Source organism: Schistocerca americana, chromosome 3, assembly GCF_021461395.2.
Source record: "Schistocerca americana isolate TAMUIC-IGC-003095 chromosome 3, iqSchAmer2.1, whole genome shotgun sequence".
Taxonomy (NCBI): Eukaryota; Metazoa; Arthropoda; class Insecta; order Orthoptera; family Acrididae; genus Schistocerca; species Schistocerca americana.
Window position 1 is genome coordinate 221,868,525 of NC_060121.1, and position 15,088 is coordinate 221,883,612.

General features: G+C 46.6%; 1 protein-coding gene across 2 annotated transcripts in view; it reads left to right on the plus strand.

Moving 5' to 3' along the window:
* The window catches only part of LOC124607509 (zinc finger homeobox protein 3), a 112,013-nt gene that overhangs the window by 95,702 nt on the left and 1,223 nt on the right, over window positions 1-15,088 (plus strand). The window contains exons 5-6 of one of the 2 annotated variants that reach the window (XM_047139896.1): window positions 500-1,663; window positions 1,772-4,523. In XM_047139896.1, coding sequence (XP_046995852.1) covers window positions 500-1,663; window positions 1,772-4,523 — 3,916 coding nt within the window. Of the gene's footprint in view, window positions 1-499; window positions 4,524-15,088 lie in introns of both variants that reach the window. The other variant, XM_047139895.1, reaches the window with a different exon arrangement.

Sequence of the window (15,088 nt, forward strand, 5' to 3'; positions counted from 1 at the left end):
ATGCGATGAAGATAAAAAGTAAAGCATTGTGAAAGTATGGGATGAATATGCTACTTGTTCACAAGCAGCTCCTCTTAGAGACCAAACATTGCTACTTTCTAACACGCCTGTCTCACCGTATTATACGTCCAAACATTTCCTTCAAGCAAAATTACCACTTGTTTAAAATTTCATGGGGGTACGTGTGACAAGAAACAGAATTCCAGCCGCGCGGGATTAGACGCTGCAGTCATGGGCTGTGCGGATGGTCCCGGCGGAAGTTCGAGTCCTCCCTGGGGCATGGTTGTGTGTGTTTGTCCTTAGGATAATTTAGGTTAAGTAGTGTGTAAGCTTAGGGACTGATGACCTTAGCAGTTAAGTCCCATAAGATTTCACACACATTTGAACAGAATTCCATTAGCTATAACAGGTAATAATTTATATACTGCAAGTGACATAAGTAACGTTATAAATAGAGATGTATGGCCCAGTGGTCTGAATAAAGTCTGTCGTTGTGCAGGTAACGGCGGCGGCGCAGCAGAAACGAGCGCGTACCCGCATTACGGACGACCAGCTCAAGATCCTCCGCGCGCACTTCGACATCAACAACTCGCCGTCCGAGGAGCAGATCCACGAGATGGCAGGCCAGAGCGGGCTGCCGCCCAAAGTCATCAAGCACTGGTTCCGCAACACGCTGTTCAAGGAGCGACAGCGCAACAAAGACTCGCCGTACAACTTCAACAATCCTCCCTCGACCACTCTGAACCTGGAGGAGTACGAGAAGACGGGGGAGGCGAAGGTGACGCCACTGAATCCCCCTCCGTCTTCGGAGGACACTACTCCCAAGGCGGCACCTTCCCCGTCGCCTACGCCCAACAGACGTAAACAAGCCACACCCCAGCAGCAGGCACAACCACCTCCAGAACAACAACAACAACAACAACAGCAGCAGCAACAGCAGCAGCAGCAGCAGCAGAATCAGATCCAAACCCACAGCCTCCAACAACCACCAGCCCCTCAGACGCCGGTGACGTTACCAACTGACGTTATTAAAACGGAACCTAGAGAGACACCTCCCCAGACAGACGCCTCCTACAGCAGCGTGTTCGGCGACATGTCGCAAGACCAACATGCTGTGAAAGACGAACGCCCTGTCGAGCCTATTGAGGAGAAGCCGCAAGTTCTGCTCCCTCCAGCGACGTCTTTACCTGGTGGAGCCCTCCCTCAGACGTCGGTGGCAACTACGACCAGCGAACCGTGCCCTCCGCCCCAGACGAGTTTGCGTAGTAACTCCCCAGGAAACCTGACGCTCACGTCTATCATCGCGTCGCAGCTCGGCTCCGACTCCATCATAACGAGCCACAGTGCGATGGGCGCGGTCACCAGCGTCCCTTGCAGCAACACTATGAGCGGCAACACCAGCACGACGGTGAGCAACATGCTGCCGCCGAAGCTGACTCCGCCGAACTTCGCGTCCCCGGGCCAGCTCCCCACGTCGCCGAGCATTCTGCCCCTGGCGCCGGTGTCCAGAAGCGCGAGTCCGTGCCGATCGTACACGAGCAACTCTTCGGACGGCTTCGGGCACGTTTCCGCGGGGGGTGCCGGCGGCAACGGCAACACGCCGACCGGGGGCTCGTCCGGAAAGAGGGCCAACCGGACGCGCTTCACCGACTACCAGATAAAAGTACTGCAAGAGTTCTTTGAGAACAATGCCTATCCTAAAGATGATGATCTGGAATATTTATCCAAACTGTTGAATCTCAGCCCGAGAGTAATTGTAGTTTGGTTCCAGAACGCCCGACAGAAGGCCAGAAAAGTTTACGAGAACCAGCCACCAGTGGAAGCGCCACCAGGTGTCGATGATGGCGGTGCCAACAGATTCCAAAGAACTCCTGGCCTCAACTACCAGTGTAAGAAATGTCTGCTCGTTTTCCAGCGCTACTATGAACTGATACGCCATCAGAAGACGCACTGCTTTAAAGAGGAAGACGCTAAGAGATCTGCTCAGGCCCAGGCGGCTGCTGCTCAAATTGCTGCCGTACTGTCGTCAGAAGATTCCAATTCTAGCACCATAGCTGATACGACTCAACACCAGCAGCCACCTGTGATACCACAAATACAGCAACAACAACAGGTGCAGCTTCACCACCAACAGCAGCAACAACAACAACAACAGCAACAACAATCCCCACAACAGCAACAGCAGCAGCAACCAGTACAACAGCCACCGTTACAACCTCAGATTCAGTCCCTGTTGCCTGCAATACCAGCCCCATTACCCACAAATCCCCAAACACCATCGAGGACTATCACGCCGACACCAGCCTCTGTCTTATTTCCTCCCTCTCCTATCCCTACCCCTGCCACATCAACCAGTGGCGATAATACAAGCAAAGAAGGTACCTTCCAGTGCGACAAGTGCAATTTAGTGTTTCCTCGATTTGACTTGTGGCGGGAACATCAGCTGGTTCATATCATGAATCCCAACTTGTTTCCAAGTTATCCACCCGATAGCCCTTTTGGAATATTGCAACAACATGCTCAGCTACAACAGCAACAGCAGCAGCAGCAACAACAACAACAGCAGCAACAGCAGCAGCAGCAACAACCACAACCGCAAATAGTTGCTGGACTGGGAGTCGCCGATTTGTCGGTCAATTCGGCGTCCCCGCACGCCCATCCCTTGGCGTCCATGCTGACGGCAAACAAAAGGAAATTTGATGAATATGAAGAGAATTCCGAACGTGACCAAGAGCAACCAAAAGACAAGAGACTTCGGACAACGATTTTACCGGAGCAGCTCGATTATCTGTACCAGAAGTATCAGCTGGAAAGTAACCCTTCCAGAAAGATGCTGGAAAACATTGCACGCGAAGTAGGACTGAAAAAGCGCGTCGTTCAAGTGTGGTTTCAAAATACACGCGCCCGAGAGCGGAAGGGACAGTTCCGAGCTCACGCTCAGGTCATCAACAAGCGCTGTCCGTTCTGTCCAGCCCTCTTCAAGGTGAAGTCCGCGCTCGAGTCGCATCTCGTCACGAAACACGCTGACCAGTGCACCAGAGGGGAGATTAATATCGATGCACTTCCAGACGAAGAACTGAGCATGGAGTCGACGCCGTCATTCACATCGTCGCAAATGGGAGACGCCAGCAAAATGGGCTCATCGTACGGCACGGCTACGCCGACACAGAATCTCATGCCGCCACTTTTTCCACCATTCCACACGGATATGGAGAACTCTCTGAAGAAGTACTACGAAGAGTCTATGAAGCGGTACCTCAGTGAGCTGCAAGCTCACCACACGGCGCAGCAAAACGGCTCCATTACTGGCGTTAAAGAAGGCGGCATTCCGACAGATCTGAGTATGAAAATCAAACAAGAGCCAATGACGTCCGGCGGCGAGGGTGGCGGCGAGTGTCCACTAGACCTGAGCAAACCGGTCGATCTCAGCAGGCCGATGAAAATCTCTATGGACCACAACACTTCGCTGACGGAGGCCGGTCCTCTGACGGATCTCAGCGAGCGCAGCATATGCTTCGAGGACGATTCCATGTCGGAGACGACAGAGAATATGGACGGTTACGAGAGCAGTCCAACTTCTCCGGCGTCCAGCACGCAGAGCGGTCACCAGAGGCATATGAACGCTTGTAGCACCCCCGTGGGCAGCGGCACCGGCGGCGGCAGCACGGGCAGCGGGCCGGGGAGTGGGGGCAAGCGCTTCCGGACTCAGATGAGCAGCCTCCAGGTGAAGGCGATGAAGTCCCTCTTCAGCGACTACAAGACGCCGACGATGGCCGAATGCGAAATGCTCGGCCGGGAGATCGGCCTACCAAAGAGAGTAGTGCAGGTGTGGTTCCAGAACGCGCGGGCGAAGGAGAAGAAGAACAAACTGGCGCTGCAGAAGGCCCTCGTCGGCGACGGCAACCCTCCGGCGCCCACGACGACTCCGGAGCGGCCGCCGGAGGAGTGTCGCCTGTGTCAGTTCAAGTACTCGCACAAGTACTCCGTGCAGGACCACATCTTCACGAAGAAGCACATCGACAATGTGAAGGCGTACATCGAGAGTGGCAAGGCGGACGCTTCCGGCAACACCAGTGACGGCGGTGGCAGCGGCGGTGCCGGCGCCGAGTTCACGGTACCACCAGTGCCCGTGGCGGGGTCCTCTACGACTGCTCCGGTCCAGCAGCCGATGGGAGACTCAGCGGGCGGAGTGGCTTCCGGCCAGCAGTTCGTGGCCGCGGCTGCTGCGGCCGCCAACATGAACCAGCTGGCACAGCTGCAGATGCTGCAGATGGCCGGCCTGTCGCTCAAGCCGGAGGCGGCCACCGGCGGCGGCGGCGGCGGCGGCGGCGGCGGAGCCGTTTCTGGCAGCACCGGCGGGGGCGGAGGGCCCGGAGGCGGCGCCGGCACCGGGTCTGGCGGCGGGGCGGCGGCCAAGGAGGGCGACGAGATGGCGCTGTTCCACCAGCTGTACGGGCTCGGCCTGCCCGGCTTCCCGCCGCAGGGCAACCTCTTCCTGCACCCCGCGCTCTTCTCCGCCACCGGTGAGTAGACTGAATTAACGCATACGAGCAGGGACGAGGTGCGGGTTCGCCTTCCTTCCGATGCTTGTCTTACACATTTGTACACCACACCACACACCTACACTTTACACGTCCTGTTCGGGGCTGGAATTTCCGAAAATGGGACTTTGAACCTGTATTCGTGGCTCCTTCATTTTCTCCCTGACTTGCCTCGAGTCAGTAATCCTACAAGAACATTCATACTAAATCACATAAATCTATTGTTGAACAAGAGTTCAGCATACGGAAACGAAATACATCTGAAACGTGTCAGCGGTGTGTGTCTATTCCGTTATGAGAAGTACAAGCGGGGGAATGGAATATTCTTTTCGTCGGGGTATTGCGTGTTCCGCTGTCCGCAAGCCGTACCTTATTCAGATTACTCTTATGAGGGGTAGTGATAAAGTTTAATTATCACCTTGAAAAACTAAAGTTACGTAGTTAATTTTTTGTTTGTTTACAACTAAGAGGGCTATTCGGAAAGTAAGATCTGATCCGGCGCGGAATAGAAACCACAGTGAAAATCCAGTGCTTTCCTGAGATGTGTTGGGGAGCGTCTCTAGTATGCTCGTCGATCGCATCGCCTACAGAATAGTGTCTCCCGCAAAGTATAAGGGCCTAGCGAGAGATTACGCCTTCTGTCCTGCAGCCCACATTACATATACTGAGGTGACAGAAATAACTGGATACCACCCAACATAGTGTCGGACCTCCTTTTCCCGGCTTAGTGCAACAACTAGACGTGGCAAGGATTTGTTTTTGAAGTCCTCTGCAGAAATACTGAGCCATGCGCCTCTACAGCCGTCCATAATTGCGAAATCGTTGCCGTTGCACGATTTTGTGCTCGAACTAGCCTCTCGATTATGTCCCATAATTGCTCGATGGGTTTCATGTCCGGGCGATTTGGGTGGCCAAACCATTCGCTCGAATGGTCCAGAATGTTCTGCCATCCATAAAAATTCCTTCATTGTTTGTGAACATTAAGTCCATGAATGGCTGTAAGTGGCCTCCAAGTAGTCGAATTTAACAATTTCCAGTCAATGATCGGTAGAATTTGATCAGAGTAACCAGTCTGTTCCATGTAAGGACAGCCCACGCCATTATGGAACTTGCACAGTGCCTTGTTGACTACCCGGGTCTACGCCTTTGTTGGGTTTGCGCCACATTCGAACCCTACCATCCCCTCTTACCAACTGAATTCGGGACTCATCTGACCAGACCACGGTTTTCCAGTCGTTTAGGGTCCAACTGATATGGTTATGAGCCCAGGAGAGGCGCTGCAGGCGATGTTGTGCTGGTAGCAAAGACTGCTGCCATAGCCCATGAACGCCAAATTTCACCCCACTGTCCTGACGGATACGTTTGTCGTGCGTTCTAAAATGATTTATGCGGTTATTTCTCGCAGTGTTGCTTGTCTGCTCGACTTTTATCAGTGGACTACGCGATTTTTTTGGCTCCTCTAGCGTTGTGCTCCGGTTCTGAAAAAAGGAAGGAAGATTGAGGTTAAACGTTCCGTCGACATCGAGAGCATTAGTGTCGGAGCGCAAGTTCGAACTGTTTCAAGGATGGGGAAGGAAATCGGCCTCGCCATTTCAAAGGAACCATCCCAGAATTTGCCTGGGGTGATTCAGGGGGATCACAGAAAACCCAAACGTGGATGGCCGGACGCGGATTTGGATCGTCATCCTCGCGAATGCAAGTCCAGTGTGCTAAACACAGCACTACCCCGCTGTGTCGCTCCACTGCTGTGGCGCGGGGATATCAGTGTGTGTCAGGAGTGCTGACATTTACCTAGAAACAAACAAAAAATTAATTAGGTAAATTTATTTTTTACGGGGATAATTAAAACATCGACTGACCCTCTTGTCTTCTAAAATGAGCTATTGACTATACGTGATGGAAATACAGACAGAAACGATTGATATTGTTATTGATAAATACTTTGGAGCCTGTGCTATCAATCACAACATGACTTAATCTTTTGTATATAAGTTTCTGGCATTTTGCTCAATTTTAGTTGTTGCAATATTCTACGTAAGAACATAATACTGTAATATCTCGAGATAACCAACTTTGCCCCCATAACAGCAATCGGTTGCAGCCCCATTGGTTTTTTATTATTGTTGCATATCCTGATTTCAGCGATAAATAGATACCTACCTTCAGTGCATTCGAGTGAGTTGTAACCCAACAAACTCCCAGCAGTATGCGTCACCATACAACTCAGTTGGTGTACGTCGTATGGTGATATATACTGCTGGGACCATGTTGGATTATAACTCACCCAGATACACTGAAGGTGGCTATTTATAGCTGAAATTTGGATATACAAGAATAATAAAAAACCAATGAGAGCACCACTGATTTCTGTGTTCCTACACTTTCTTATAATACCTCAAGGTAGTCACATGGCACAAAACACGCAAGATAATTAATAAACAGAAACATAAATGTTTGACTGGTAGTAGTCATTAAAACTTTTAAAGGCAATTAAGTTACTGAAATGATAGCTAACCTGGCGTTACCAGGCTTCGTTCAGTTTTCACGACTACTCAATAAGAGTAACTCATTTGTGAAATACTGTTTCATGACAGGTCATTATTTAGTTTTTGTATTGCGTGTTAATGAAGCACAATTTCCAGCGAGAATACTGACACACATTGGGATAGGATAGGATAGGAACGACAAACTGCTGTGGTAATGATCTGAGTACCAAGAATTTTGTGATAAGATAGTTCTAGATTCCACGGAATTTTAATAATACGTTATTTCTCATTTTCATAATACGTACATTCGTAACGCTTTTGGAAAGTTTCTTGTGTTAACATCGCTTTATAAATGCCTCTGTATGACAGTAAAATGTTTAGTTACTTGATATCCTACACAAAGAAACAATCAGGGAGATAACGCAGAGAGCCACGAAACGTTAGTTCTTCGCCAAGACAACATCATATTTGCTTGCAACAACTAACAAAATTCCTTTAAGCAAAGTCTGGATGTTTGGTATTTTCCATGCTTCGCCTCTGCTTTAGTTGGTAGTTGAACTGTCTCACATATTTGCGTAGATTAGCGTCGACTAATAAAAGTGGTGATTCGTGACATCAGAAGGTCGGCGCAACGAGTCTACATAAAATATTCGGCGTCGGTCGTTGAGGATGGCGACAGTATGTGCCCTCCCACATTGAAAATACTGCTCTAATGTATTAGCTGCAGTAAACGGAAGACCATCTGGTATCGTAGATAATTATGATATTTAACTGGAGATTTATTAACCTCTTTAGCCGGAAGCGCTTTATGTCGTTGAAGTTGAGGATGTTTACATAGTCCGACATAGGAACAGTTGGGGGTTTTGCAGGCAGACATAATCCACGTAATTGTGTCTCTTACTTGAAGGCATACTATTTCGCGTGAGTTTTAAGTGTACGTTACTTTTTGACACTGTTTCCAATTTGAATTCTCTGATTACCCCGGTACAGCTATTGATTCCAAAGTTTTTGATATTTTTCACAGCCGATAGAAGTGTGAAATACTTCTGGTAGTTGTATCGCTTTGTCGCCAGACAAATCTACTTCTCAAAATACCCAGTAATAACTAGCTTAAAAATCAGTACATGGAAAGTGTTTTGCAAACTCAAAATTTATACTTTACTTTACATGCTTGTTTTAGGGAAATCCTTTCAAAATACTGATGTGCACAGCACTTCTCTAAACGCTTCAAAAGTTGAAAAGAATATGGAAATTTAATTAAAAACAAAACTGAATCATATGTCATTTCAAAATATGTAGCACCTTGGCTTTACCGAAAGCAGTAACTCATTTTTGTAATGCTACAGAAAATGAATTTCGTCATTTGCTCGTAATTCGGGCGATTTCTCGGCAGATATACTATTATTTCAGCTTTTCGTGCCCGCTGCTTTTAGTAGGAACAAATAAAAAGTGTTGAGGTATATCTGGGACGTGAGATTGCTATGTAGTTTTCTCGCCATATTCATTCCATCGACAACAGGAGTCGGTTGTCGACAATATCCGGAAGTTAAAACCGATTATTTGATGATGTTCCGTATAGGTAGTTGTGAAGGTGTCCGTAATCGTGATTAAAGGGATATTTCTCGTACTGTGTTCACCATATGACACTAGAGTTTAGAATCAGCTACTAATGATTTCTCGACCATATTTTCTTAAACGATCATCTCGAGTCAGCTTAAAAATATTTTTTTGCAGCCCTTGTGTGGATAAATTTAAATAAGCGAGCTACTCGGGAAATACCTAGTATCTTCTGCAGCTTTTCTGTAATTAACGACCTTCTGCTTGTGGCGGTGGCTGTGGTGGGAAAGTAGACCACCATATTAGTTGCACTCCATGTGTTCTACTTTAGCACAATCGTAGTAGAGAATGTTTTTTTTGAAACAAAGGAGTACTTCTGCACACAGGACTTGTAGTGCACAATAACAATCGGTAATTACAAGCATCACGCTTAAGATGCTTAATCTAAAGATTTCTTTGTTTAATAGAAATTGCAAACTTACGGAGACCGTTTACTAAGGAAAGATTCCCTTTTAGTGGTCAGAAAAGGATTCATATCCCAACTGAAGCTATTATATATCAGGTTCCCATCTGGTAAAATACTGATAACGACTTCAAAAGCGTCATTATGGTTGACACTTTGAATTTCAGCGACGTAACGCCCGGCCTGTGGAGCGCTTTAAAGAGTCCAGTGATAAAGGTCGGCTACAAGTGCGCTTTTGCACTGATACGAATTCAGCCGCCGTAAAGATGCCGTGCAGACAGCGCGGAATGTGTCGGCGCCCGAAGGAAACTATTCCGCATTCCGTGGCGGCGACAAAGCTGGATTCCCTTTAAAACGTAGAAACAATTAGGGCGCTCGTCTCTAAAGGAATCAATTTGTGTGCGGCGCTCCGTCTGAAAATAAGACGACGTCGGCGGCGGCGGCAGCGGTCACAATCGCAGCGCCCTCTCCTTAACGCTCCGTGTCGCCGCCGTTCACAGCGGCCATTAAAACGTGGCCGTCGTCAGGGGTGACGAAAGCTGACGGCGAAAGGCGAAACTAGAAAATGAAGAGTAAACGCCGCGTTCCAGGAGCATCACAACTCTCGCCGTATTGTGCCTTTGTTTCTGTAACACAGCCGCAGCGTTTCAGATTTTCGTTGCGAAACCTTTCCCTCCGAGTTCCTTCTTTTTTTTTTCGGCGCTTTAAAGTTATTCTTTCACTTCCCGAAGTTCCTTTTTCGCGTTCGGAAGTCGTGACCTTTTGTTTGTGACGACTCTGCACGAGACTGTTCTAAGAGAGAATGTCGACGCGTTGGGTGCAACACGAATACGCCACGTGTTCTGAAACAAAATATAGTTTTCTGTCTTTTGGTCCTACGAACGTGCAAAAGACAGTGGCCTTCGTCTGCAGCTGTCGCCGTAGACCCTAACCCAACAGACCGCGAACTGGTTGCTATATTAGTTTCCGTCCAAAATGACATGTCCAAAGCCTGAAAAAGATGCGCGTTCTGTCTAGAGTGGAGATACAGGCTGAGCAAAGACCAGTAGAAACGCGTCACGTGACCGTAGCGTTACTATGTAGCGTATGTTATACTTCATAACGTGACAACTGTCATGACTGTTAATTCCTGCTTTGCTAATACTGGATCCAGACGTAATTATCACAGGATCTGAAAAGGCAGAAGCTTGGCTTACATACTGAACTGAATCGGCGTCAGTCATGCACTTGCCCTTCCGAAAATACACTTTCAAAGGTTGTAACAGTTGCCCACAGTTTCACGGGAGACTTCTTTAAAGACCCAGCCTTAAAGTGTCTTCAAATTTCTTTGACAAAATAAAATTCTGGTATGGAACATAGCTTCGGATATTGTTTTGTATATCTTCTAAAATTAAACTTTGTAATGCAAAAAGAATTTGTAAAATCTGTGGTAAAGTGTACGACGACATACGCATGCAAGAAAATTGTGCGTGAATGCGTCTTTGAGTGTAGTCAGATACAAATAAAGTAGCCAGAATGGATGACGATTTTGCAAAAGAGAATTATCCCGGTTTATATTGGAAATACCATTTCACCACGAACGCTGGAAACTGAAGGAAGGCATCTCCATCAACAACTGGCCAAAGCCTTTATTTCAGGTTGTTAATACCCAAGTAGGTTAGAAAACACCAAAAAGCTTTTCCATGCTTTTTTTTTTTTTTTTTTACACGATCTGTGTAATGTTGTGCAGTACAGTCAGATGCATACAGTAGCCTCATTCTCTCCTATCCCATTAGATGTGTGAGGAGAAAGAGATTGGATTCTTACTAATAAAATAGTGATAAAGTACCAAAGAAGTACGTTTTATCACTGGAAGTGTGGGCCATCGGTCATAATTACTGTGTCCAGTTACTGCAGAAATCCTACAATTTCATAAGATGTCAGATTACTGGGCCACTTTACTCCACTTCTCTATTTCCTACTACGCCGCGGTAAACATTCGTTGATCGCGATTTGACAGGGCACCCCCAACTGTATCACATCTACTACCGAATACCCAGCAAATTTCGCGGTGTTCTTTGAAGAGTTTTAAAACCAAGCGAATGAATGGACACAAATTACTATTGTGGTTGAAATTTTTGTTAACTACCATTTCCGAAAGACGTACTGCATTCGACATGTTCCCTTCTGCCATCTGGACTGTCGGCGTAGCCTCAGCTGTGTACAACAGTTTTCGTGATATTTAAATACAAGTCTTGTTTATAGCCACTGCATACCCCATTGCAATACAAGGTTGCTCTTGAACGTAATATCGCTACAGGTAGTTCGACAAAACATGGTATAAAACGTCGATAACTAACGAAAACCCATTTACTGTCAGTTGATAATGATATTACAGGCAGAAAAAAACTCTCTTCAAACTCTCGCGACGGTGATACTATGATTATTGCTGTTTAGGCGTGGGAGACGTGATGCTCACGGATTTTGATCTCCAAATTCGAAATTTCGAATCTTTCTCTGATGACGGGTGTGTAAGCTCGTGCAAGAGTTTCCGCCATTACATTCTTTACCTCTGAACGGGCTTTTAACAGTTAGGGCGTCTTTTATTTTTTCGAGGCATACGCATATGTACACAAAGAAACAGATGTAGTTTGCGAAACATTGTAACAGCCCTGTACACCACATCCTTGTATTACTTATTTCGGGACTGTTGCATTAGTGTTCGAAGAAAAGCTTGATTCGTCTGAATGACCCAGATTGTAAAACCAATTGTAATTGATTCTTCCCTAACGCCTAAATAATGTCTGCAACATTCATTAATGGCTTCCCTTAAATTTTAGAGGTACCTTTTCATCTTCGATGAAGTACTAGAAATATCAGACTTACTTTTGTGTCTTAGACAGCTTCAAGTATTTTTTTTTTTTAAGGAATACATTCTAGAGGAATTAAATTGCTGTTGTAGAAACACTTCCAAAGGCAGATATTGTATGCATTGTTTACACGACTCAGTGGCTGCCATTATATGAAAACACTTTCCACAACATCCTGTACGGTACCATATTTGTGGGAATTTCCTGTGGCATATGCGATTTGGCGTCGGCTTGCTGAATCTGTGTGTCCTTGTCCTGAATTTGCACCCGTAGTATGCTAACGCACTACTGTTGGAAGGCCTCGACAGTGACAGTACTGTGTAGTTTCACGTTTTCTAGCTTGGTTGATATATTTTTTAACTGCCCCATTAAAAGCCATGCACGGAGAGTGATAGTTCTCTGCTCCACCTCTGCGTCGTGCCACAGCTCTACGTGAAGCGACCAGTCTGGAGGGCAGTGCGCATGCGCGGCTGCCTGCGGCTAGGAACTGTTAGCCGCTAACCGCAGGCCATACTGGCATTGCGTACACCGTTCCGCTGCCAGCATCCGATTAAAACTTTTCGGTAGCGCGTTTCTTGCAGCAAGTGTGGCTGAGATCCTCGGCATAGTTTCCAAGAGCCAGTCATTGCTGTTCTATACAGATGACTTACAGCTATTCTGTGCGGGGAACAGAAGCTGTTAGCGCTTGATATTGTAGCCTGAAAAGCGTTACGTCTCTAGAAAATTGCCGTGAAATTGAATGCGAATCATCAAGAATATGAGCTTATTTCCTTAAATACTGGAAAAATATAAGGGTCTGCGCAAGAGCAAAAAGGAAGGTCCGCTTCAATCAGCCTCCAGCAACAAGGAACTGCCAGGGTAAACGACGAGTTCATTAAAATTCCAGAGGCCGCGTTACTTAGCCACGTTGGAGAGAAGGGTTACAACGAAATTATGTGGTAAGAAGAGTTGGACGTAACGATCTAGTGACAAACCTGGTGGACTGTGTTCTTATAGGTCGTGGTAATGTTGTAGCTAAAGTTCTTGTCTTCTGAACTCTAGTGAATGACCGCCTTGTTTCGAAGTGCAGCAAATACACTTTGCTACATGCTGGAATAGCACATAGGACCGTCGTTTTCAAAGTATAATTATTATGGTATGCCAACGAACAGTACCCCCCCCCCCCACAAAAAAAAATAAATAAAAATAAAAATAAAAAATTAAATGGTTAGCGTTGTTGCCTCTGGATCAGCGGGTCCCGGGTTCGATTCCCGCCCGGGTTGAGGATTTTCTCTGCCCGGGAGTGGGTGTTTGTGTTGTCCTCATCATTTCATCGTAATTCGTAATAGTGTCTAGATTGAACTATGAAAAAAATTGGACTGTGTAAAAAGTGGTACTTTGTATGGGCGCAGTTGAGCGCACCACAGACCAAACATCATTATCATCATCATCAACATCGGTATCAACCTGTTCGCACTGTCACATTGCTTAAGTGTCGCACGCGAAAAGGGGAGAGAATTTTGATTGTAAATCTTATTGGTGGATGAAGAAACTGTATGAAGTTAATATCTTTATGACAGTCCCCACTCAGCAGAAAAATGTTTCACGAAATATGAGGCGGACCTAGTTCTTCCGTCAGAGAGCTCGCATTGCGATGATTTTCTCCACTATTGCGCGTGATCCATAATTGATGTACCATGATGATATCTGAACGAGTGTTACGTTAAATTCAGATCCTGAAACTTGACAAAAGCAAAGCTGTGGGATAGGATCACATATTTGCCAGTGCAATAAAGTATCGTTACTATTGCATATGGCTCCAGCATTTCTATTGCATCTTAACTGGTGCTGTCGACATGTCTGACGTGTGACATCGTTGTGTGAGACAGTGACAACATTGAATCAAACCATAACAATGCCAGCACAGTGTATCATTACCTACACCCAACAGTATGCCGGGCATCGAAAAGCAACCCAGTAATTACGTTACAATAGGGTAGCTAATTACTCGATATAACCATAGATCAGAAATGCACGGTTACGAAAAAATGGCCATAAACCGGCAACCAATCAGCGATTAAGGCGCTGTAGTTCGTACGGTAACAGAACGTGTCCGAGTATGTGTAGCCCCATGTCTAGGAATTTCCGAAGGTGCGCCAATCAGGTCCTCGACGATATCAACTTTATATCGATGTTGGAGGCAGGAGTTTAGAGTAATTTCTTTAAAAAAATGTGATTCGACGAAGTAAGAGTGTATAACAATTGTTTACTTTTTCACTGTTGGTTTTGATCAGACTTACTGATCTACTGTAGCTTTAGAATAAAACTTTATTCACCCTCCCTGTAGCAAAATTTAAAACACGTAGTCTTTAGGTTTCATTAGTAATAACTTACACACGTCGGCTGTCTCACTGCGCTGGTGTTTCTGTAGTGCAGCGTATTATTTTGACAAATTAATGGCATTGCGGTACTTGTAGCGTAGTTGATTTAATAGTCAAGCTTTATCCAGGAAGGAATCCGGAAAATTAGCGTTTAACGCCAGATGAAATGGTCTCGAACTTAAATTAGTAATTGCGCTCTTTATCACAGCAGCCAGAACAGTTTTATTTAAATGCACACACACACTCGCACGCCAGTCGCCGACTGGCTGTTGCTTTATTGTCTTACGGTCGTAGCCACCACATATGGGTATTCCGGAAATATTTGTCGGTTCGAAGTCTCCTGCGCTGCTGTGACACTGTCAGTTTCTTTTTCTCCGCCATTTCAGCCAAGAATAAGACATTGGAAAAATTACAGTTCGTGCCTATCTTACATTCCCCTGATCATTCCGGAAATGCGCTAACGTCGTTTCTTTGTGAACACGACGGCGATTTATTAATGCAGTCCCTGCGTCGCTGAGTTAGTTGAACAACAAACTGACTGTCCTCTGTGCAGTCCCAAGCTTGCCCACACTCTCGCAGTTGTGCCTCTGCAAACCCCGCTCCCCCCCCAAATGGGTCAGTCTCTCTCGCTCTCTCTCTGCCTCTGCATGCGTGCGATTGTTTTAACGTAATGGTTCGATTGTGACCCTAGAGTGTCGGCGACATTTACTTGGTTCCGTCAACCCGTCCGGGCGTATTTGGGCTGTATGTAAACCGGTACCGGCTTGCCAAAGGTGGATCTCGTTAACTAGGTGGGGCACGACGGCACACTCCGGCCTGCGCAGACTTCTCA